The 24,685-nt window shown below is 44.1% G+C and overlaps 1 protein-coding gene across 2 annotated transcripts in view; it reads right to left on the bottom strand.

Moving 5' to 3' along the window:
• The window catches only part of HPS5 (HPS5 biogenesis of lysosomal organelles complex 2 subunit 2), a 594,029-nt gene that overhangs the window by 409,612 nt on the left and 159,732 nt on the right, over positions 1-24,685 (bottom strand). For both annotated transcript variants that reach the window (XM_078681077.1, XM_078681076.1), the window contains exons 5-7: positions 14,428-14,620; positions 6,220-6,353; positions 3,556-3,771 (exon numbers count right to left, since the gene is read on the bottom strand). In XM_078681077.1, coding sequence (XP_078537203.1) covers positions 3,556-3,771; positions 6,220-6,353; positions 14,428-14,620 — 543 coding nt within the window. The remainder of the gene's footprint in view (positions 1-3,555; positions 3,772-6,219; positions 6,354-14,427; positions 14,621-24,685) is intronic.

Genomic DNA, 24,685 nt, shown 5'->3' with positions numbered 1-24,685 from the left:
GAAGTCGCTGAGACACTTCGGGAATCTGTGGATCGGGGACACTGTGCAATGCTTGAGTCCTACTCTTTTTAATGTTTATCTCTCCATGCTAGCCTCAATAGTAGAAAAGTGCGGGGTAAGAGTTGTCAACTATGCTGATGACACCCAACTCCTATTCTCCTTTAAAGAAATAGATGGTGAGGACTTGATTTGTTTTAAAGAGTGTTTGTTAAACATTGTGTCATGGATGTCCGACAATTGTCCGAGGCTGAATACTGAAAAGACGGAGGTCCTTTTCTTTAATAATAAAATTCCATTGCACCCTGTTCTGTGGTGGCCCACCGATCTTAACACCCCCCCCGCCCCCCCCCCCCCCGACCTCGGTCAAATCAGTTCGCAATTTAGGCTTTAAAATGAACATAGTAATGTCAGGGAAAGACCATGTGGCGCAGCTATCGTCGAGCTGTTTTTGGAAACTCAAAATGCTACGTAGATTTTTTCACTATCTTCCCATGGAATGCCGACTATCGGTGGTACACGCAATCATTACTTTGCGTCTGGACTATGCTAATAGCCTATTGATTGGGGCTCCTGATTATTTGATCGTCAGACTTCAGCTTATCCAGAATGCGACGGCAAGAATTATCAGAAACATCCCAGTAAGACACAGCATTGCCCATCATCTGGTAAGTCTTCACTGGTTGCCAGTGAAGAAAAGAGTGTTGTTCAAATCGATGGTTCTGGTGCACAGAGCCCTTCATGACATAGGCCCGAAGTATCTCAGGTTCAGGATCCAGAGATATTCACAAACTAGAACCCTGAGATCCAATAGTAAAAATCTCCTTAAAATCCAGAGATTCTCAAAAGCCCAAATGGGCGGCCGGGCTTTTTCGGTGCGCGCACCCTCAGTGTGAAACTCCATGCCGATGCAACTCAAGGGGATAGAAAAGGAATCTCTTTTTAGGAAAGCTCTAAAAACATGTTTGTTTCGACTGAACCAACTGCCATGCTAGTTTCTGGGTTGTGGGTGTTTGTTAGTCTATCGCTGGCTTGGGAAAATGCGCCGGGACACTTCCGTTGGAGGAAGCTGTGCGCAATATAAGTGTTCTAAATAAATAAAATAAAAAATAAAGGGACCTGACCTTTAATGTAAACTGGATCACTGGGAGCTGCCTTATACTTTTTGTCTATCCTGGTATTCAGAATCCTGGTTCTGACCGGGTCCATAAAAACTTCTGGGGCATGTTAAAGCATGCCTTTTAACATTGGCAGGGTGTGTATGGATTTTTGCAAGGGTGTAAAAGTTTCAAGCATAAAATCTTCCTCTAAGAGATCAGAATGTTATTGAAGCCCGTGATATTGGGCTGCCTTATTGATTAGTTGCGCAAACCCAATATTGTCATCTGGCGATGATGGCCTAGATGGATAAAGATCTGGGTCATTATGTGGGTCGGGATCTGTGTTGTAGCCATCCCAAGGGTCTACATTGTGTGCGATGGTATGTGCATCATCATAGTCATCCCCATCTGGATCTATATTCCCACCCCCATCAGTATGATTATCGTCATCATCCAGTGTGCCAGATGAAAAATTATGTTGTGGGGAGTGTGGTGGAGAAATTAAGAGATTTGGATCAACTGGAGGAAGAGAAGGAGGGGGAGAGGGGTTAGTACTGATCACCTTTGGTTTCAAGGGTATTTCTGATTTTTCATAAGTGTCAAGTTTCCTCGTTTTTGGAGGCTTGGCAACGACTTTGCCAGTCTGTGGATCAATAAGAAGAGTTTTTTGTTTTGGATGTGAAAACTCAGGTAAAGACTGTGTGGGTAAAACTTTTCGGCACTGGAATGGGGCTGACTCGAGCCCGAGCCGGAAGGCTTACCTTTAGGTTTCATAGCCGGGCCCGAAGGCGGGGCGTCTGAGCCATGTTGCTGGTCTCGACCCGAGGGTGCTACCGGAGCCGTAGGTTTGGGTTTTGGGAGAGGGGTTTCGGTACTCATGGACCGCTGAGCCGGGGTGATTGTCTCCTCCTCGACATCTGAGTCGTCGTCCTCGGAGAATTCTTCATCACCCTGTTGCTCCGGCTGGACATAGGTATCTGCTCCGAAGACGTCTGGAATCAAGCTGCTTCTGCAAGACATTTCGTGACGTCGAGCCAGATGGTCATGGATGGTTTTCATTGACCTGAACGATGCACAGGCCTCGCAGTTCTGACTTCGTGCTCTGGGGAGAGGCAGAGATTACAAACCTTGTGCAAATCAGTGTGTGGGAACTTAGCACCACACCCGGGATTTTTTTTTAAAGTAGTCCTTTCCATTGACTGCAGGCGTGGTCGGTGCCGATAGGCCCAAAGGCCCACGTTGAAAATCGAGGAGTTTGTTTTTAAAGAGGCACGTGGAAAGGGAAAAGCGATCAAGACGAAACTGTCGAGTGGAGATGGATTACGCGTCGAAGGGGGGGTTCAAAACTGACTCCGACACGGAGCGCAGCAGTTCACAACCAAACCCGATGGCGGAAAACAACAATCTGGAAAAGGAGTCGATGCCCATGCGCACTATCGTCCTAAGCAGGAGTCACTTACCTCATCCGAGCCCAACACCAGATGGCAATCTATGCATAAGTATACGATCTACAGCTCATATACCTCGAAAATACAATAAAATACTCAGCCAAAGGTGGCTCCTGTAAATATACAAAAATATTTGGCTCCTTGTGGGATCTCTTTCACGTATCAAACTTACAATTTTTGAAGGAATACTGCAATATTAGTATTACAATACAACTCACTTGTCTTTGCTCCTGACCATAATATTCCCCTTAATGTCATTACAGGGGCCCTGCACACTCCCCGCCCCTCCCCAACTCCCCTCCCAAAAAAGAAATATGTATCTGTCTGGTTATGGACCTATTGAAAGTTAACTTATCTATCGACATTTCGCTTACTTTAACCCATAACTTTTAAGGGCATTTAGTTCATAAATATTCCTCTTCTTATGTCTGGTCCTTAAGTGTGCCATCTCTTGACTGTTTTTCTTGCTAAGCCAAGAACCCTTCAGAAAGCTTGTCAAAGCTACCAAAAGTAGAGTCAAGGCATTTATTACATAGTCTTTCACTAGCCTCAGTCATGGAATAGCTGGATGTTGGTGTTGTGGAAGCCTGAATGAATCAAATTCTAGTTCCAATTTCTCTTCCACTTCTATTCTAGCCAGAACATTCCTCCTCTAACTGGCCTCAAATATTCAGTATGCACATCACATTTCACACAAACACTTCAAAACCATTTAATCAGCAGATACCCAAGGTTGAGCATTTCCAAAAATTAAATATATCTTACAATAGAAAGAAAAATGTCTCAAATTGTTTTTCTCCATTTAACATAGGAGCAAATTCAATTACACAAATATGAACATAAGAATCATCCAGAAACAGCCACTTAAACCTTTGACAACATGCAAATCCTAGGCTGGTGAGTTCGATGTTTAAATGTATATTGCTTTAGGGAAAGCCAATCGTCACACATAATATATGTCAGAGGTTAATATCTCTAATGTAACTTTATATTTGAACTAGCAAACATACCTTGAGTTAATGACAGGAAGAGGTGGAGAAGACAACAGCTGTTTGAACTGATGGGTACTAAGCACTTCACCCTCAAAATTAACTTCCCACATCCTGGACCCAGGGCGAGCACAATATATCAATGGCTGTGGACAACCAGAGCTCTTTGTAGTTGGGAAGAAACAGGCCCCATATTCTCCGTCTCTTTCTTTATTACCAATTTTCCAGAACTTTTCCCTACATTCAAACAAATGACAACATTTATAGAACAAACAAATGTACAGAAATTCAAATTTCATCATCATTGATAACTTTATTTCGGTCACCACAGACCATAAAAGTGCAGATAAAATATATACATAGAAGCACAGACTAATAAAACAATAAATTACAGACTTGATAGTTATCACACTGTACAATACAAAGAATAGGTGGACACATATTATAAAAAACTTCTCCGTCTACGCCACATACCAAATAAAAACCGTGATACAGCGAAGACGATAGGGGGGTGGGTATCCTATCTTAAAACCCTGCAGGCAAGGGCACATTGACTAAAACCTAGATTCCTACAAAGTGGGATCAACCAACATTTCCTTATTGCCTGGTAGGCAGGGCAGAAGAACAGAACATGGCATACATCTTCTTGCTTATAATTACATGCCGGGCATGCGATATTCTCTGTGTTAGCCCATTTACAGGTAAATGCCCTAAGTGGAAGGCTGCCAATCCTAAACTGTATGTAGAGTTTCCTCGCAAGAGAAGGATAGATTAAGTCTAGAAAATCCTCCATTCTAGATTCAATTTTTACTTGGAGGAACACCACCGTCAATCTTCCCACGGTTGTACATCTCTGCAGAGATATTAGGTTCTGATACCTAAGATGACACCGCAGCTCAGCTTTTGTTATCCCTAGGCAACTTTCTTCAGGATTCTCCCAGAGCTCAGATAAACCAACTCGCTCACAGAGTGCCCTAATGTGCAGGAGCCACGGAATGTTCTTGGCTTTTAGAGAAGCCCACACCTCTAGGACTCAAAAGTCTTGACTCTTTCCAGATGAGTACCATTTAAAAGGGGGTTAGGACGAGTCTGTTTAGGGGGATTAAAAATCATAAACTTGGTCTTGTCCAAGTTTATCTCGAGCCCACGCAGTGGGCAGAAAGATGCAAAACCGTCCAGGGTGCGCTGGATGCCCGTTGATGTTTTGGACAACAACAAAGTGTCGTCTGCAAACATCAGAGCGGGCACCCGCCCTGTCACCAGCCTTGGGGCATCATTGTCTTTTACTCTAAGCAGATGGTCTACTAGCCCATTTATATAGAGACAAAATAAGGTTGGGGCCAATTCAAATTTCAATCTAACATGTTCTTCATTTAGACGAGGTAATGCAAATCACTGCATATTTACATTTTTCCCCTCAAAAAGTTATCAAAAATAACCATTCAATTCTAAACAATAAAAGAAAAACACCATTGCTAATAGTTCCTTGGGCTGGAAGGGTAGACTGACTCTGACCACCCCTCTCTTTGACTCGGAGAGGCTGGGTAGCCTCTGGAGGACAAAGGGGTTCGATAAATGGGATTTAATTGGGATTTCCACCATCGGAGATGTCTGGGGTAAGATCAAATTGTTTGTAGACATGCAGAAGGAATATAGAATGACAAACTCTGAGTATTTTCGCTATGCACAAGTCCAGCACTCGCTCCAGGCTGCACACCCCAGGGACGTCGAGCCCCCTGAGGCCTAACCGCTCGAGGACAGAATCCTTGATGATCACCTCCCCGAAAAAACGATCTCCTTAATTTATAAAAACTTAATTAACCACAGAGCTGACCCCCTCGAAGTGCTGAGACCTAAATGGGTCCAAGATGGTATAGAATTAGATGATGAGGATTGGCAGATGGCAGTGTCCTCCCCGAGAATGGTTGCTATTCTGGCTCGGCTGAGACTGGTTCAATTAAAGGTATTGCATAGGGTCTATATCCTGGGACCCCGGCTGGTACATATGGGTTGGTAAGATTCTGATCAGTGCAAACGTCATTGAGGCCTGACTGGCTCCTTTCTCCATATTATTTGGGAATGTACACGTCTCCGAATACTGGCACAAAATTCATGATATTATGAATAAGGTGTTTGGGATCTCTTTGACTCCGGAAGCTGGCTGACCTAAACTCAGTGCAGACACAGTGGGCCACTTTGGGGTACATGATAGCGAAAAGAAACATTGCCCAGTTATGGGGAGCTGCGCAGCCCCCCATCGTAGAAGTCTGGGAGTACAATTTGGACTGGTGTATGTTTCGAGAGAAAACTGTTTATCTTGCGAGGGGACGCCCTCAGAAATGGTCATTGGTATGGGGACCTTGGAATCATTAGAGGAGAGATTTGTGTGCCACCTAGAACTGTTGATCTTGAGGTGCCCTCCTCCCCATAATGTCCCTAAACATCTACTTTAGCCCCCTGATGCTCTATTGTTATTATTATATTACCTCTGTACCGTGATTTTTGCTGACTGTTTTAAAAAGAATTATAAAAAAAAAAAAAAAACACCATTAATTTAGGACTGCTGTATTTTCAAATGAGGTTATGGTTTTGATGCTCTTTACTTCCAGTGCAGAAGAGGAGTCATCATCTAAGCATAGCCTGTTGATGAGGATTTGTTAGCATTTTTAAAAAAACGTTATTTACCTCTCCGTATCACATAAATAGGAACGTGTAAGAGTAGATATGAGCAGTCTCCCATCCGTGTAATCCAGCTGAACCACACTGGAGTCAAATGTGGCGATTATCTGCACTGGGAAGGACATAAAGGTTGCAGCAGCCTGAAACATAAGCAGAGAATTATAACAAATGTACCCTATTGCGATTTTACACATCTAAGGCAATTTCAGGACAGCAAATTCTTTATCCATAAAATTAATTACCACTGTGATAACATTTCACAGATTTGTGTGCTTTAATATTTTGCAGCATTATGTCAGCATCCAAAATAATTTTTCAAATTCGTGTCACTTTTTTTAGCTGATCAGTTTGATATTCTATAGGAGATGCCACTAAGGGGATTACTTCTATGAGTATTTTGATTTATGTAAAGGGATCTAAAAATACAAAATATTTGTGTTTGGAACTAAAAATACCAACTATGTGGCATAGCTATACATTTTCAAAGTATAACAACAATTACTTCTCTCATGGAGCACAGTCCACATACAAAATGAAACAGGCAATGTGCACTTTGTTCAATATATTAAATGTGGCTCTTAAGCATGAAGAGCGAATGATGCAAGGCACAAAATGTATTGAAATATTCACCTCTACTAAATGGAACACAGATTCAGTGCACTAGGAACGTAATTCACTACTCGGAGGCAAGGGTGGCCCCTTCTTCCCAAAGAAAGTCCTTTTTTTCACTTTCAAAAATACTAAAGGGCACAGTATCTCTATTCCTGAAGACAGCCCACAGCTTCTGTCTCTTCCAAGTGCACCATTCCAGGTTGGAAAATAAATGCTAGCTGTATTGAAATCAAGGGTCAACCTTATGCCAGGCATTCTAAATAGCACAAGGTATGCTTTCATTAATGTACATTGTCAAATTATGAACAAAAATAATGTAAAGTATTTCAGAGGTCTCTTGAAAATATAGTGTTTCCCAATATTTCAGCTTCACATAAAATGGGATTTCTACTTACAAGCAATCTGTCTATTTCAAACATAAAAAATACCCATATCAGACTGAAAAGGAAAATGCTACTTACCAGTATGCATCTGTTCTTGGCATGTAGAGTTGTACACTATGCATTAGATCGCCACCTGGTGTTGGGCTCAGATGATTGCAGGTTGTTGTCTTCTTGGAAGAAGTCTTTGTAGTCACGAGATAGGGGACTCCTCCCTTGGACAATACTGCGCATGGGCATCGGCTCCATCCTTAGATACAAGTCCCAGGGAGGCAGGAGGGCGTGTACAACTCTGCAGCTCTACATGCCAAGAACAGATGCATACTGGTAAGTAGCATTTTCCATTCGAGGCATATGAGCTGCAGATTGTACACTATGCATTGATTGTGCAGCAGTGTCTGCCTTAGCGGTGGTCACCTGTATCCGTTGCAGTGATTTGAAAAAGAGTTCTAAGGACAGCTTGGCCTACAGCAGCTTGCTGCTTGGCTTGCACATCAACACAATAGTGTTTGGTGAATGTGTGTGGTGTAGCCCATGTTGCTGCCTTGCATATGTCCTCTAGGGGTATGTTTCCTAAGAAAGCCATAGAGGTTCCTAGTTTGCGAGTAGAGTGCGCTCTAGGAGGAACGGTTAGTGTACGTTTAGCTTTAATATAGCATATTTGTACACACTTGACAATCCACCTTGCAATCCCACCCTTTGAGATGGGGTTGCCTTTGTGTGGAGGAGAGAAAGATACAAACAGTTGTTTTGTCTTTCAAAAGGATTTAGTTCCATCTATATAGTATAAGAGAGCCATCTTAACATCTAATGTGTGTAAAGCCCTTTCCGCTACAGAGTCTGGGTTTTGGAAAAACACCGGTAACTCTACGGATTGATTTAGGTGAAAAATGAGTGATAACCTTTGGAAGAAATTTTGGATCAGATCTAATAACCACTTTGTTAGGATGTATTTGAAAAAATGGTTCTTGTATAGTGAAAGCTTGTATCTCACTTACTCTTCTGAGAGAAGTAATGGCAACAAGGAAAGAGGTTTTCCATGTTAGGAATTGCAGTTCACATTTATGTAGCTGCTCGAAAGAGGGTCCCATGAGTCTTGTAAGGACAAGATTGAGGTTCCACACAGGAGAAGGTGGTAATATGGGTGGGATTATTCTTTGTAATCCTTCCATGAATGCTTTGATTGCAGGTACTCTAAAGAGAGACAGATGTTGCCTTTTTTGTAAATAGGCTGCAATTGCTGCAAGGTGCAGGCGTATGGAAGAATATGCCAAATTAGACCTTTATAAATGTAAAAGGTAGCAAATTATATTTTGGATGGAAGCATCCAGGGGATCAACTTGATTATTGTTGCAATAAATGGCAAATCTTTTCCATTTAGCGGCATAACACGCTCTGGTAGTGGGTCTCCTAGCCTCTTTAATGATGTTCATACAGTCTGGTGGTAGGTTTAGATAACCAAACTCGAAGACTTCAGGAGCCAGATCGCCAAATTCAGTTGGTTTGGGTCTGGGTGTCTGATTTCTCCATGGTTCTGTGTTAACAGGGAGGGTGTGAGCTGTAGCTTTTGATGTGGAACTAGAGAGAGATCTAGTAGTGTGGTGAACCGCGGTTGGCGTGCCCATGTAGGAGTTACTAGCATCAGTGTGAGAGACTGTTGTCTGAGCTTGCGCAGTACTAATGGAATGAGTGGGAGAGGCGGAAAAGCGTACGCAAATCTGCCTGACCAGTTCATCCATATCGCATTGCCTTCTGACAGTGGGTGTGGAAACCTGGCGGCGAAGGCTGGGCATTTTGCATTTTCGTGTGTGGCAAACAAATCTATGTGTGGGTGCCTCCACCTTTGGAAGAATGGCTGAAGAACTTGTGGATGTAGTTCCCATTTGTGAATCTGTTGTGACTGCCGACTTAACAGATCTGCTATCTGATTGTGAACTCCTGGAAGGTGTTCCGCTAACAGATAAATGTTTTGGGGAATGGCCCATCTCTAAATGTTCTGTGCAAGTTGGGACAATTGCAGAGAGTGTCCCGCCCCCCCCTGTTTTTGTATATAGTACATGGCTGTCATATTGTCCGTCTGGATTAGGACAGCTTTGTTTTGTACTTGAAGTTGAAAAGTCTTGAGTGCTAAGAATATTGTTAGCAGCTCTAGATGGTTGATATGGAGCAGTTTTTGTTGACTGGTCCATTGGCCCCGAGTTGTGTGATGTAAGAGATGGGCTCCCCACCCTTAGAGGGATGAGTCTGTTGTGAGCACTACTTGTGGAACAGGCTCGAGGAACGGCCGCCCCGTTGTCAAGTTTTTGGTGTTCCACCACTGCAGAGAGCGATGCGTGCGGCTGTCTACCTACACCAGGTCTGTTAGTTGACCTTGAGCTTCGTTCCACTGTTGTGCTAGGCATTCTTGTAATGGGCGCATTTGCAATTGTGCGTGTGGTACTATGAAGATGCTAGATGCCATCATGCTTATTAGTCTCATAAACACCCTGGCTTGCAGAAATTGTTGGTGTTGAAAAGCTGTGACTAAGGCTTGAATGCTCTGTATCCTTGCTGTTCTAGGATACGCTAGAGCTGTAGACGTGTTTATTGTAGCCCCTAGATACTGATGAACATGCGAAGGCTGCAGGTGCGACTTGGTGTTCTTTATTGTAAACCCTAAGTCGTGCAATGTTTGAATTGTCTGATGTGTGTGTTGGACACACTGATTGAATGACTTGGCTTTTATGAGCCAGTCATCCAGATAAGAGAAGACATGTATTTGTTGTCTTCTGAGATGTGCTGTTACCACTGCTAGACATTTTGTGAAAACTCTTGGTGCGGTTGTCACTCCGAATGGGAGGACTTTGAATTGGTAGTGTTGTCCTTCCAGAACAAACCTTAGATACTTTCTGTGGGCAGGGTGTATGGGGATATGGAAGTAGGCGTCCTTTAGATCGCCTTGTTGCAGCAGTGGAAGCCCTTGTTGTAGAGTGATCATATGAAAATGATCTGATTGTATGTAATGGCTGAGGGGCCTGAGGTCGAGAATTGGCCTTAGTGTTCCGTCCTTTTTGGGAATTAGAAAGTACAGCGAGTAAACCCCTGTTCCTTGTTCTTCTAAAGGAACTATCTGAATAGCATCTTTTTGTAGAAGTGATACAACCTCCTGTTGAAGCAGAGTCAGATGGTCTGTAGACATTGGACGCTGCCTGGGAGGTATGTGTGGAGGGGTTGCTGTAAGTTCCAGGCATTAGCCATGTTGGATAGTCTGTCTTACCCACTTGTCTGTTGTAATGGAGTTCCAGACAGGTAGGAACTGTGTTAATCTGCCCCCTACAGGAGTGGAATGCTGTGGGGGGAGCAGAGGGAAGTCACTGTTTTGTGGCGGAAGAGGATCAGTTGTTATCGTTACCGCTACCTCTTCCTTTGTTATTATTGCCTCTGTATCCTCCTCTAAAGTATCCCTTGTTAGAGGATGTTTGGGATTTGAAAGACGTTGTAGTGTCTGCTCCAGTTTGTTTGAGCCTCCTCTGTACGAGGAGCGACAAAAGAAGCTTCTAGCTGGTGTGGACTGTAAAGCCCCGATAGACTTTGCGGTGTCCGTATCTTTCTTCATTTTTTCCAGCGTAGTGTCTACTTCTGGGCCAAATAACTGGTTCTGATTAAATGGTTGGTTTAAAATGGTGGTTTGCACTTCTTGTTTAAACCCTGAAATGCGTAACCACGCATGTCTCCTGAGTATGACACTGGTGTTTACAGCTCTAGATGCTGTGTCTGCGACATCTAGTGCGCATTTTATTGAGGCATTGGATATTAACTTGCCTTCCTTTATAAGGTCATTTGCTTGATCTTTGTACTGATCTGGTAGGTGCTCAAGTAGTTTTTCTAATTGGTCATAATGAGCCCTATCGTAACGAGAGAAGAGGGCTTGTGTATTTGCTATACGCCAGATGTTTGTAGCTTGTGCAGCTATGCTCTTACCTGACGCGTCAATTCTTTGTCAGGTGGGGGTGCTTCGCCAGAAGTTTGAGAGTTTGCCCTCTTCCTAGCATTGGCCACAACTAATGAGTCTAGTGGCAGATGTCTTTTAATGTAGACGGGATCTGTGGGCGCTGGTCTATATTTTTTCTCGATTCTAGGGTTTAATATTCTAGAACGTACAGGGTCTTTAAATACCTCTGGAGCGTGTTTTATAACCCCTTTAATGAAGGAAAGAATTTGAGCAGACCGCTGAGACTGCTCAAAGGTATCTAGGAGAAAATCTTCTTCTATGCTATCGGAATGCATAGGGACTCCATGGTAAACAGCAGCTCTGTTTAACAGCTGACCAAAACCAATGGTATCTTCTGGAGGGGAAGGCTTTGATGGGTATGACTGAGGTTCAGGGATGTCAGGCACATTTTGTGGGTTTGTAAAATCCCATATAGGTACATTTTTTGGGTTTGAAAAATCCCATACAACCTCATCTACCTGGTATGAATCAGGGTCTTGCATGTCCTCCCCTCCACCCGATTTGTATTCATCATCATTCTGCTGTGGGGAATGTGATAATGGAGAATGCACAGGAGAGATTTGAGGTGATGTGTGAGGAGGAACAGGAGAAGAAGGAAAGAAAGATGTAGGAGAGGAAGGGTGCATAGAAGATGTTGCACAGTCCTTCTTTTTGGCAGGAACCACAGGTGTGGGTGGTGCATCTGCTGGTCTCTTCTTGTGAGGTGTAGCACCTACATGACCTGTTTTTGGGTCTATGTAGATCTTCTTTTGTCGAGGATCAGGTCTAAAAAGTTCTTCCCGCTCTACAACCTTCTTGGGCGTCGATTTTTTCGGTTCCAGAGGAGGTTGCAGTGTGTCTTCAGCCTTGGGAGGTGTTATAACGTCCTGTGGCATATTCTTTAGTTCCGAAGGTATTGTTTTCGGCTTTGAAGGCATGTTCGAGGATTTGGGCACCTCGGAATCAGGCTTTGAGTTCTTCGGCGTCGAAGGTGTAGAAGTAGACGGCTTTCGGTAATGGCACGTCTTTATGTTTCAGTGCCGGTACTGGTTTAGGCTTCGATGCCGACGGGTCTTTTGGCTTCGGTGCCGAAGGGTCTTTTGGCTTCGGTGCCGAAGGGTCTTTTGGCTTCGGTGCCGAAGGGTCTTTTGGCTTTGGTGCCGAAGGGTCTTTTGGCTTTGGTGCCGAAGGGTCTTTTGGCTTCGGTGCCGAAGGGTCTTTTGGCTTCAGCGCCGAGGCTTTTTTTTTCTTTTGGTGCCCATTGCAGAGGCTTGCTCGGTGTTGCGGCACTAGAAGGCTTAGTTGGTTTCTTCGGAGCCGGGCTGGAAAGCGGGGCTTTCGAAGCAGGTATTCGGTCTCGACTGGGCCCTTTGGGCGGAGTGCTGAACTTTGCCTTCGGTTTGGGCAGAATATGTGGTGCAGGGGCAGTAGTACTCACGCGCTGACCCGATGGAAGGGAGTCATCTTAGTCGTCGGCCTCTGATACGATCTGGAGATCAGTTGAGTCTTCTTCGGGAACGAGGGGAACCTCTTCGTCGAAGATGTCTTCCGGAACTGGAGCTGATCTCCTCATTTCGTGTCAACGCGCTCTCCGATCCCGGATGGTCTTCTTCGATCGGAAAGATGCACAAGCTGTGCAGGTCAACTCGTCGTGTTCCGGCGATTGACAAAGGTTGCAGACCATGTGGTGGTCGCTATGTGGAAACTTTGCTTGACATACCGGGCATCTCTTGAACGGAGTTCTTTTCATGTGGTGTAGGCCGCACGGCGTCGATAGGCCTAACGGCCCACTTCGATGACCGGAATGGAAACAATGACGTAGAAAAGCATTGTAGTCGATGTCGAAGGTAGTTATTGGAAGTTTGTGTAAGTTCTGCGCTTCGAAGTTGCTGAAAAGTGTTTTTCTGGCCGGAGCGGAGAAACTTTCATCCGAACCCAGTGGCGGAAAAAAACAATCTAAGGATTAAGCCGATGCCCATGCGCAGTATTGTCCAAGGGAGGAGTCACCTATCTCGTGACTACAAAGACTTCTTCCAAGAAGACAACAACCTGCAATCATCCGAGCCCAACACCAGGTGGCGATCTAATGCATAGTGTACAATCTGCAGCTCATATGCCTCGAACATATTATTTGCTAAAATGACCAGCACGAGAAGTAATGAATGGCAAGTCAATACACTGCATCTATCAAAAACTTTCCCTGTCTCCTAAGTTCTAATTTCAATTGTGTCTAGCTAAAATGTTAAGTCTCTCAGAACTCGAAAGTCTAGAATCCAAATTCCTCTTAGACAGATGATGAAGTAAAATCAAGTTTGAATAGAAAAACTGAATAGATAGCAATGGCTGCCACTTAGCAACTGTATGAGTCCTGGTGCTAGCTACTCAAGAGTGGAGATAGTCCTAAAAAATGGAAAACTCAAAATAAAGTCTTTGCCTTTCGGCAACTGAACACTACCATAATACCAAACACTGATACCGGGCCGTCCAACCGGAAATTTGAGAGGCTGCCACTAGAAGCTTTCGGCCCATAGAACAATTGTTTGAAAGGGGGAGTATCAAAGCGATGCAGTTCCTTTCTGTAGTCTCTCCTGCTAACTTCTACCACCCTCACACACTCATGCTACAAAGCCTTCTGGGAGAATGTCATAGAATCCCCAATCACAAACAAGCAGTTGGGTGGGGGGGCCTTAGAAAATTAATAACACAGTTCAAACACTCTACGGGGATTAGGGAAGCGCATTACAAGATAGCATATGACTGGTACCTGTACCTCACCAAGCTGCGGACAATCTTTCCAGAAACCTCATATCTGTGCAGGCAGGGCTGTGGACTGCAGGGAGATTTCAGACACATTTGGTGGGACTGTCTAGGGATCTGGTCGTTCTGGGAGGAAATACTGGCCCGGTTAAAGACATTCTGGGCTACGCCATATCAGATACAATGGGGTTCACACTACTGGGACTCAGGGATGACTCTCCTAAATACCAAACTACTGGAGATCGAGCTATCCTATGGCTCTGTCTTGTGGCAGCGAAAATGGCAATAGCGCAGGCCTGGAAAAAGAAAGAGGCCCCATCATTAATTCAATGTCATGCTAGATTGGGCAGGCACTCACAATGGAGAGAATGGCAAGCATTTTTATAGACATATCTTGAAATGGCTGTGTGTACCATCTGATGGGGCAATATAGGACTAAGAAGATATATCTATAGAAACTAATAAAAACAAGTTTGACAAAAAAAAAGTCTTTACCTTCCCTTGCTTGGCCGATGAGATCTTGATGGCAGAAACTTTCCCCACATGGTCTCCCACAAACACTCGAAGAGCAGTGGTATCCCACATAAGAGCAGTGACATTTTTGCCTTTGTGTTCAGAAGATACATAAATTCGCTCTGGCTTCCCTCGTCGCTCTTGATTCAATTCCCAGACCACAACGTACCCCTGACTGAAGACAGATTATATAAATAAACAACAGGTCAATTTTACAGCCATGTTAACTTTGACACAGCGTACCTATACCATGATATAAAGGCTTAAAAAGGAAAATGCTACTTACCAGTATGCATCTGTTCTTGGCATGTAGAGCCACAGAATATCATACTTTTGCATTGATCGCCATCAGGTGTTAGGCTCAGATGATTGCAGCTTGTTGTTGTCTTGGAAGAAGTCTTTGTTGTCATGAGATAGGTGACTCCTCCCTTGGACGATAGAGCGCATGGGCATCAACTCCATCCTCAGATTGTTTTTCGCCATAATGGGAAATGATGGAGTTTGGCAGAAACAGAACAGATGTCCATGTGAGAGTATTGAAGTAAGATTACACTGTAACAGATATAGGAGGGGTGGCAGGTGTGCATATGATATTCTGCAGCTCAACATGCCAAGAACAGATGCATAATGGTAAGTCGCATTTTCCGTTCGAGGCATATGAACTGTAGAATTCATACTTTTGCATAGAATGTACAGCAGTGTTCTCCCTTAGCGGTGGTCACCTGTATCTGTTGCAGTGGTTTGAAAAAGCGTTTTAAGAACAGCCTGGCCTACAGAAGCCTGTTGTTTTGCCTGCACGTCTACACAATAGTGTTTGGTGAAGGTGTGTGGCATAGCCCATGTTGCTGCCTTACAAATGTAATCTAAAGAAATGCTCCCTAAGAAAGCCATGGAAGCCCCTAGTTTGTGTGTTGAGTGCGCTCTAGGGGGAATTGGTAATGTGCGTTTTTCCTTTTTGTAGCATATTTGAATGCATTTGACTACCCACCTGGCAATTCCAGCTTTGGTGATGTGGTTTCCTTTCTGAAGTGGAGCGAAAGCTACAAACAGTTGGTTTGTCTTACTAAAAGGTTTAGTTCTGCTGATGTAATAAAGTATAACTCTTAACATCAAGTGTGTGAAGAGCTCTCTCTGCTACGGAATCTGGGTTTGGGAAAAAACGGGTAACTCTACAGATTGATTAAGATGAAAAGCAGAGATTACTTTGGGAAGTAATTTTGTATTTTTTCTCAGACCCACCTTGTTACAATGTATTTGTAATAATGGTTCTAGTATGGTTAAGGCCTGGATCTCACTTACTCTCCTGAGAGAGGTTATTGCGACAAGGAAAGCTACTTTCCATGTAAGGAATTGCAGTTAGCTTTTGTGTAGAGGTTCAAATGGAGGACCCATGAGCCTAGTAAGGTCAATGTTTACATTCCACACTGGAGAGGGTGGTCTTGTGGGAGGAATTATTCTTTTAAGGCCTTCCATGAACACTTATGTATCGGGTTCCCTAAACAATTACAAATGTTGTCTGTTTTGCAGGTAAGCGGCAAGGGCAGCAAGATGTAATCGTATAGATGTGTATGCTAGATTACATCTTTGTAGATGTAGCAAGTAACAAATAATGTTCTGAATTGAAGCATCTAGTGGGTAAATGTTGTTGTTATTGCAGTAAATGACAAATCTTTTCCATTTGGCTGCATAGCAAGCTCTAGTAGCAGGGCGTCTGGCTTCTTTAACAATGTTCATACAGTCTGATGGGAGGTTGAGGTAACCGAACTCTAGGACTTCAGGAGCCAGATTGCTGAATTCAGTTGGTTTGGATCTGGATGTTGTATCTCTCCGTAGTTCTGCGTAAGCAGGTTTGGGGACAGCAGTAGTTTTTGGTGTGGAACTATTGAGAGTTCTAGAAGTGTTGTGAACCATGGTAGTTGGGCCCATGTTGGAGCAACTATGATCATCTTGAGAGACTGTTGTTTGAGCTTGCATACTACAAGCGGAATGAGTAGGAGTGGTGGAAAAGCATACGCAAATCTGCCTTACCAGTTCATCCATATCGCATTGCCCTTGGACAAGGGGTGTGGAAACCTGGCTGTGAAGGTTGGGCATTTTGCGTTTGCAAGTGTGGCGAACAGATCAATGGATGGGTGGCCCCACATTTTGAAAAATGGTTGAAGAACTGGAGGAGGAAGTTCCCATTCGTGTATCTGCTGTGTCTGACGACTTAGCAGATCCGATCTGATTGTGTACTCATGGAAGATGTTCTGCCAAAAGATATATGTTTTGTGGAATGGCCCATCTCCATATGCTTTGCGCTAGTAGAGAGAGTTGCAAAGAATGTGTTCCAGAATGATTTGGTATATAATACATTGCGGTCATATTATCCGTGCGGACAAGGACAGTTTTGTTGATGAGATGTAGTTGGAATGTTTTTAATGCTAGAAAAATTGCCAGTAATTCTAGGTGATTGATGTGGAGCACTTTTAGTTGAGTGGTCCTGCTGCCCTGAATTGTGTGGTTTAGGAGATGGGCTCCCCAGCCAGTGAGTGATGCATCCGCTGTTAGCACTATTTGTGGAACTGGGTCTAGGAACGGCCGCCTATGGAAAGGTTTTGTGTGTTCCACCACTGCAGAGAGCGATGTGTGCGGTTGTCCACCAACACCAGATCTGAAAGCTGACCTTGGGACTGGTTCCACTGATGTGCTAAGCATTCCTGCAAAGGGCGCATCTGAAGTCTTGCATGAGGTACTATAAAAATGCAAGAGGCGATTATTCCTATGAGTTGCATAAACACTTGATCTGGTAGGGAGTGTTGGGGTTGGAATTTCGTGATGAGGGTTTGCATACTGGCTATCCTGGCTGGATTGGGGTATGCAAGAGCTTAGGAAGTGTCTATTGTGGCCCCTAGATACTGATGTAGGTAGGAGGGCTGTAGATGGGACTTGGTGTGGTTTATTGTGAATCCAAGGTCGTGGAGCAGCTGAATTGTTTTGTAAGTGTGGTGAACACACTGGCTGTGCGACTTGGCATTTATGAGCCAGTCGTCCAGGTATGGAAACACATGAATCTGTTGTCTGCGCAAGTGTGCGTCTACTTCCGCCAGACACTTTGTGAAGACCTTGGGTGCTGTGGTTACTCCGAATGGGAGAACCTTGAATGGATAGTGTTGGCCGTCCACTGTGATCCTTGGATATTTCCTGTGAGCAGTGTATAGGAATATGGAAGTAGGCATCCTTGAGGTCTAAAGTGGCAAGGAAGTCGCACTGTTGGAAGTAGTGGAAGGATTTGTTGAAGAGTGATCATGCGAAAGTGATCTGACGGTATGTAGAAATTGAGAGGTATGAGCCCAGTATTGGTCTGAGAGTACCATCCTTTCTGGGGATTACAAAGTACTGGGAGTAAACCCCTGTCCCTTGATGTTGTAGGGGAACTGGTTCTAGTGCATGCTTTTGAAGCAGTGAGAGAACTTCTTGTTTGAGGAGCGTTAGATGTTTCATGGACATGGGATGCTCTTTGGGCGGTATGTTGAGGGGAGATGGGGTAAGTTCCAGGCAGTAACCATACTGAATAATTTGTCTCACCCACTTGTCTATAGTGATTGAGTTCCAGACAGGTAGGAACTGTAAGAGTCTTCCTCCGAACGGAGTGGAATGGTCTGAAGGGAGCGGAGGGAAGTCATTGTTTGGTAGTGGGGGAGGAACAATTGTTTTTACCTCGGCCTCTTCCTTTGTTATTATTCCCCCTGTACCCATCTCTGAAATATCCCCTGTTGGGAGATGTTTGTGTACGGCTTTAGTAGGAGGAGGAAGCAGTGTCTGCGCTGATGGTTTTGGATGCGCCCCTATAAAAGGAGCGACGAAAGGAGCCCTGTGTTGCTGGAGACGGCAATGCTCCCATAGATTTTGCAGCATCAGTGTCCTTTTTCATTTTTTCTAAAGCTGGGTCTACAGCTGGGCCAAACAGGTGTGATTGGTCGAACGGCTTAACTCAAGATGGTAGTTTGCACTTCTTGTTTAAAACCAGTAATGCGCAACCATGCATGTCTGCGTAGTGGGACACTGGTGTTGACAGATCTAGATGCGGTGTCGGCTGCATCGAGGGCACATTTAATGGATGCATTTGTAATTAATTTGCACCCCTGAACCAGATCATTGGCTTTGGCCTTGTATTGGTCAGGCAAATGCTAAATTAGGTCCTCAAGCTCATCGTAGTGAGCCCTATCATACCTGGCAAGTAGTGCTTGTGCATTAGTTATCCTCCAGTAATTAGCTGCTTGGGCGGCAACTCGTTTGCTTGAAGGTTCTAGCAGTTTAGACTCTTTGTCTGGAGGTGGAGCATCACGGGAGGTTTGAGAATTGGCACCTTTCCTTGCATTGGACTATACCAAAGAATTGTTGTCCTTTAGCGTAGATGGGATAATTTGGGGCGGGTTTATATTTTTATCAATGCGGGGATTGAGAATTCTGGTCCGGACAGGGTCCTTGAAGAGGTCTGGTGCGTGTTTAATGACGGTAACCGGGCCCCCAGAGGAAGAGTCAGCACAAGTTGTGCTGTACTAGCGCAGCAGCAGGTTACTAACCCACTGGCGGCCCGCTGATGTCCACACATGAGGACATAAGTTACTATCTGACCACACCGGAATCAGGTTAATATACCTGGTTTTACTGAAACCCTGACAAATACAGGGCGTGAACCCACCGAGACACACACAGTCTCCATCACGATTTTTTCTCACTCCAGGTCCTGAAGTAAGCCTGAAACATGTCGACCTTTTTATGGACATACTAGGTGCGGGATATCCCTAACAAGTCTCCCTACGCACTGAACTATTTTTTAATAACTTGAACCCAGACTTATTAAAATTAACAATCTGATTAATTTAGTTTTTTTAACTACTTCTCCTATTTTTGATTCACTACACTAGAACCCCTCTATCACTGATCACTACTATATATTAACCAGGGGTATACCTACGGGAGGAGGAAGCATAGGAACTAACCCTATGATGATGCGGTCACGTTTTTAAGAGTTAGGCGGAGGACAAAGATATACCACCACCTATCCTCTGTAAGTGAATGAGGGCTTTTTATCGGTATACTATGCGAAAATGTAAAAAACCCTGGTTACTCAGGACAAGTGATCCATTACCCACCTGATTTTTTTGTAATGGTTTTATTTTTTTGCGTGTTTAATGACACCTTTGAGCATGGGCAATGTCTGTATTGTCCTTTGTGACTGGGCAAAAGTATCTAGCAGTAAGTCTTCCTCCATGGGGTCTGAATGCATTTGTACGTTATGATATTGGGCAGCCCTATTAATAAGCTGAATAAACCCTATGTTGTTATCTGGGGGAGATGGATGTGTTGCGTATGCCTCTGTATCAGGAAGGTCTGGAGGATCTGCAGGATCATTGTAATTTGCCCATGTGTCGTTTGTTATAGTAGTGTCATCATCAGGGTCATCTGGAGGGTCAATATGTCCACCCCCGTCCCACAGGTCATCATCATCCTGTGATGGTGGTGAGTGTGGAGAGAGTCTAGGAGAGTGTATGGAAGGCTTTTCAGGAGATAAAGGCTTAGTAGGAAGAACAAGAGAAAAGGGTTGTAGGGGTGAAGTTGCAAAGTCTCTTTTCTTCACAGGCACCTCAGGAGAGTGTGAGGTCTCGAATTTCCTGTTTGTGGGCAGACTGACAACATGGCCTGTTTTAGGGCCAACATGCAATGTCTTGTTTCAGATCGATAGGATCTGGTTAAAAAATTTCTTCCTGGTTGGAGTCTCCTTTCGGTGCTGTTTTTTCGGTTCAGAAAGCGGTTTTGATTTATGGTCTAGAGCCTTGGAAGGGGTTTTTTGCTCATTCGGCTTCGATGTCAAGTCGTAATCTTTTTCGGATCTGAAGGCTTTCGGGGTTTGTTTGGATCCGAGGCCTTGTGGTCTTTCGGTGCCGAATAGCTCGATGCGGAGGCCTTTTTTGGGGTAATGGGAGAAGGATGTATTCCCGAATTCCGGTACCAACGGTGTTTTTTGGGCACCTATATGTGGCTTGCTCGATCCTAAACTGCCAGAAGGCTTTTCCTTTGTCTTCAGAAGGTTTCTTTCAGTCTCGACTAAGGCCTTCGGGCAAAGTTTTGACCAGAGCCTTCTTTTTTTCAGGTGGGGGTAGTTGTACTCACTCGTTGCCCTGGAGTGATGTGGTCATTGGAGTAGTCGTCATAAGCTTCGGATACGATGTCGAGCTCCTCTGAATCCTCTGCCTCTAGAACGCTGGGGCCTTCATCAAAGATGTCTTCTGGCACCGGTGCAGATTGTTGCGCCAGGACATGTCGTCGAGTCCGACGATCATGGATAGTCTTCCTTGGATCGAAAGGAGGCGCAGGCCTGGCAATCTTTTTCCTCGTCTTCTGGCGAAAGACAAAGGTTGCAAACTTTGTGATGGTCGCTGTGTGGAAATTTTGCTCCACACCGGGGGCATTTTTTAAATAGAGTCTGTTTCATTAGCTGCGTCGATAGGCCCAGCGGACCGAGTCTACGACCGGAACCAGGGATTCTTGAGTTAGTGCGTCAAAGCATGCGAAAGAAAACATTACCGTCGATTTGTGATGTTTTGCGAGTCAAAATAGGTTTGGAAACACGATACCAAACCGGAGCACCGAAGTTACATCCGAACCCGATGGCAGAAAAAAACAATCTGAGGATTGAGTCAATGCCCAAGGGAGGAGTCACCTATCTCGTGACTACAAAGACTTCTTCCAAGACAACAACAAACAGCAATTATCTGAGCCCCACACCAGATGGCAATCTATGCAAAAGTATTAATTCTGCAGTTCATATGCCTCGAACATATAGTTTAAGTGCCCAAAATATTATATTGACCACACATTTTGTGATATATATATATATACACACGCAGGGTGTGTTCCTTCCCAATTACCTCATAATGATAGTAAGAAAATAAGGCAGTAAAAAACATAAAGGAACCATGACAACTCACCACACCCCAGCTGAGAGCCCCAGACCTGTATGGAGACCACACTCCTGCCATAAGGAAAGTGTATTTGCTTTAAATGTTATGTTTCTGTTCTTGGGTACAATCATGAGAAGTCCCTGCTCCAAAATGATCCAGTAAAGTAATAGTTCCCAAAAATGAATGAGTGTTTCAATCGCCATTTACCCACTGGGGGTTAGAATAGGTCTGGCTACAGACAGCCTTAGCTGTCTGCCAGATCGTTTTGCATAACTATTTTAAAAATGTAGATAGAGGCTTTGAGAGTCAGCTCTATATTGTTCTTCCACCACAGTCCATCAACTAGAACGTGCATTATTCCTTCTCCTAGAAATTGCTTATATTGCACTGCATGAGGCATTGTCTTCAGAAAAAAGTACAGCAGGTATGGAGTATTCAGTGAATACTGAAAGCCATTTTGAAAAGGGAGAATCCCACAGTCAAAAGCATTAACATTAGGTATGTTAAGCTAATGCTTAACTGAGGTTTGATCTACTTTAGTAAGAGTGACGAGGAGATATTAAGGGCAAGCAAAAGCAACTGCATCTTTGTCTATTAGATTTGGATGCTGCCTGACCTAAGGTTGAGTACAGTTGAGTAAAGCGTCTTAAGACCATCCCAGATAAACCTTTGCTACCACGGTGGGTGTAGGGCGCTGTAACCAGCAACCCAGAGGCCTATGGGGTGTACTCTGGAATTGGCAATCCTATTTCAATCCTCAAATAGCTATATACTGTGTTGATCATTTGAAGTAAAGGAGATCTGATCTTTTGACAGAGTTTGCAAGGCTATTCTGTCCTGTTTATCCACCTGTGCCTGCAGTTCTATAACAAGCTGTAAATGCCTCTGCACTTCAATGTGGCTGTAAGATCTCACTTCTGGCACCACTGTTACTGGAGTCAGAAGCCAGGCTACAGCCAAGTGGCAATCAAACTACTTTAATAAGGTATGTGCTAGATACATTCAGTTCCAAAACAGTTCATCTTTCCACATAAGGTGCGCAATTCACACCATCATTAGGTGTCTCTCACATTCCTGGATCTGTCTTTGTAGTCTTCTTTCAGGTCTCAACAAAGTTGTCTTATTCGTGTGGATCTCCAGGAGTAGCTGGTGGAATTTCACCTCAAAAGGAAAGGACAGGTCAGTTTTGGGTTGGAAATGTATCTTCAATTCCAGTCAACCCAAACTCCAGTCACCGTTGTAGTGCTTAAAATAGTGCAAGGATCTAGGCTTTTACCACATTCCCTCTCCTCCTCCTAAGCAATCCTTAGCACACCCGAACACTGATTTGTAATACAGCATGCCTAATCCTTAGTCACATCAATTACGCAAATTCAAAAATCAATATTTGTCGTACTTGTCTGTAATCACAGCCCTATTGCTAGACTGTCACATCGGAGAACACAGCACCTCTCTCCTGCGGATTACCAAGCTTAGTGCGTTTATCCAATACAATTCACTCATCTGTCTTCTACTCTGTCGTCTTCCCTGCTTGTGCTCTCCTTTTCCTGATCTGCTCAGGTCATTCACCCACCCTTATTACTAAGTCCGCTCCATCTGTCCGAGACTCGTACCTTGTCCACGCTAGCTGATCGTATTGCTTGTTGCTATTCTTGGTCTTCATCCCGGACATCTTTTCCTTTCTCCACTCTTTTAATTAATCAGCCTTGAAAATAGCATCCTGAGTATTTGCAGGTCACTTTGTCATGTCTTCAAGAGTACTTGTTGCTTTATTTCTTAGTCTCTGGACAATGTCAGTATCTCAGACACCATGCTACATGGGACTACGTTACCTTTGCATTACGTCTCCCCATTACAGTACTGTTTAGTCAAGCTGCTTCTTCTATGAGATGACCTGTACCATTGTATTCATAGTGTACCACAGAGAGTTCAGGCTCACCCCAACCCCAGTCTCATCCTCGATTTAAGATATTTAGATCCTCTTTGCTACCTCTGTTATTGTCACCTTATCCTCGAGGAGTTAAGCATTCAATCAACACAACCTGTAATCTGTCTAATGTAAAACTCCTTCATTTTGCTAAAGAGGGAGCTGCTAAACAAAACGTGGTCCAGTCAGAAGTATAAATAATGTGATGTGGACTAGAGGGTGTAGTCCAATTATTTCCCATGGATTCACCTCCAGACATCAAGCTGGCCTGCAGATCGCAGCTAGTCCTTTCAACACTGTGACATTGTTCCCATCCCCCAAATCCTGCCTGTGTCCTGTTTCCACTCCAAGTCCAGCGGGGAAAAGTCAAGTTTAGGATTTAGTTAAAAACCTGCAATTTCCTAAAGGTATGACAAAGTATGAAAGCCTAGAATGAAGAGCTAGGATAGACCGATTTGGATTTGCTAAAGACAAAAGGAGCAGAGCTTTTTAGGCTAAGGAGATAATATCCCCTACCCCAATATCTCCTCTATAACTGAGAAAAACACAAGGAGCCTAACATTCTATAATCCTATCTGAGCAGAAGTGTCATGTGCAAGAGACAGATGTCTGAACTGCTCACCAATTACAAACATCGGATTGCCACTCTCCTAGTTTGTGCAATTTATATCATGTTGCCAAACAGTGCACTCTTTGGATTGCTCATTTGTGACAAGTTCTGTTAAATGATACACAGCCCAAACAACGTCCTATGCGCATCTCACCCTTCCTCTTTGAGAAAAGCAAACCATAACAATGCAAGCAAAGCACACCACTTCCTTCTATCCAGCGCTGGACAAATTTATTAATTTACCAGGCTGCTTTTCCCACCCCTCTGGCCCTGCCTCAGAATGGTCTCAATAAGTACTCGCATCGGCAGGGACCACGTAGAGAGACCAGAACTTCCTCTCTAAAATCTATATACAGAGAAAATACTTTCTTCTCCATCTACATCACCAAATATAAACCCACCTCCCCTCCCAATAAACCCCTCCTGCTCCCGTTATTGCGGTTACCCGGCTGCCACTCTAATGCTAGCATTAGGAGTCTCCACTGAGTCAGTCAGCTCCTTCGGGATCCTCGCTCTCCTGTGACTCCACTCTAGCTGCTCTGATCATCTTCAGCTGCTGCATCACCCTTTCCTTGGTTTCTGCCCTAGTGGCTACGGGGATCTCCAATTCCTTTTGATGGTCTGCACTACCTGCCAACAAGGCTTATGTCATTTTGCAAGGAAGAAGTGTTGCTGTACCTCTTCCCTCCTTCCTATTCCTTAAGACCTCTTTTCAGGGATCATGCCACCATCGGCTTACCCCTGCAGTTAAAACTG

Source organism: Lissotriton helveticus, chromosome 3_1 (genome assembly GCF_964261635.1).
Source record: "Lissotriton helveticus chromosome 3_1, aLisHel1.1, whole genome shotgun sequence".
NCBI classification, from domain to species: Eukaryota; Metazoa; Chordata; class Amphibia; order Caudata; family Salamandridae; genus Lissotriton; species Lissotriton helveticus.
This window is presented reverse-complemented; position numbering and strand designations above follow the sequence as displayed.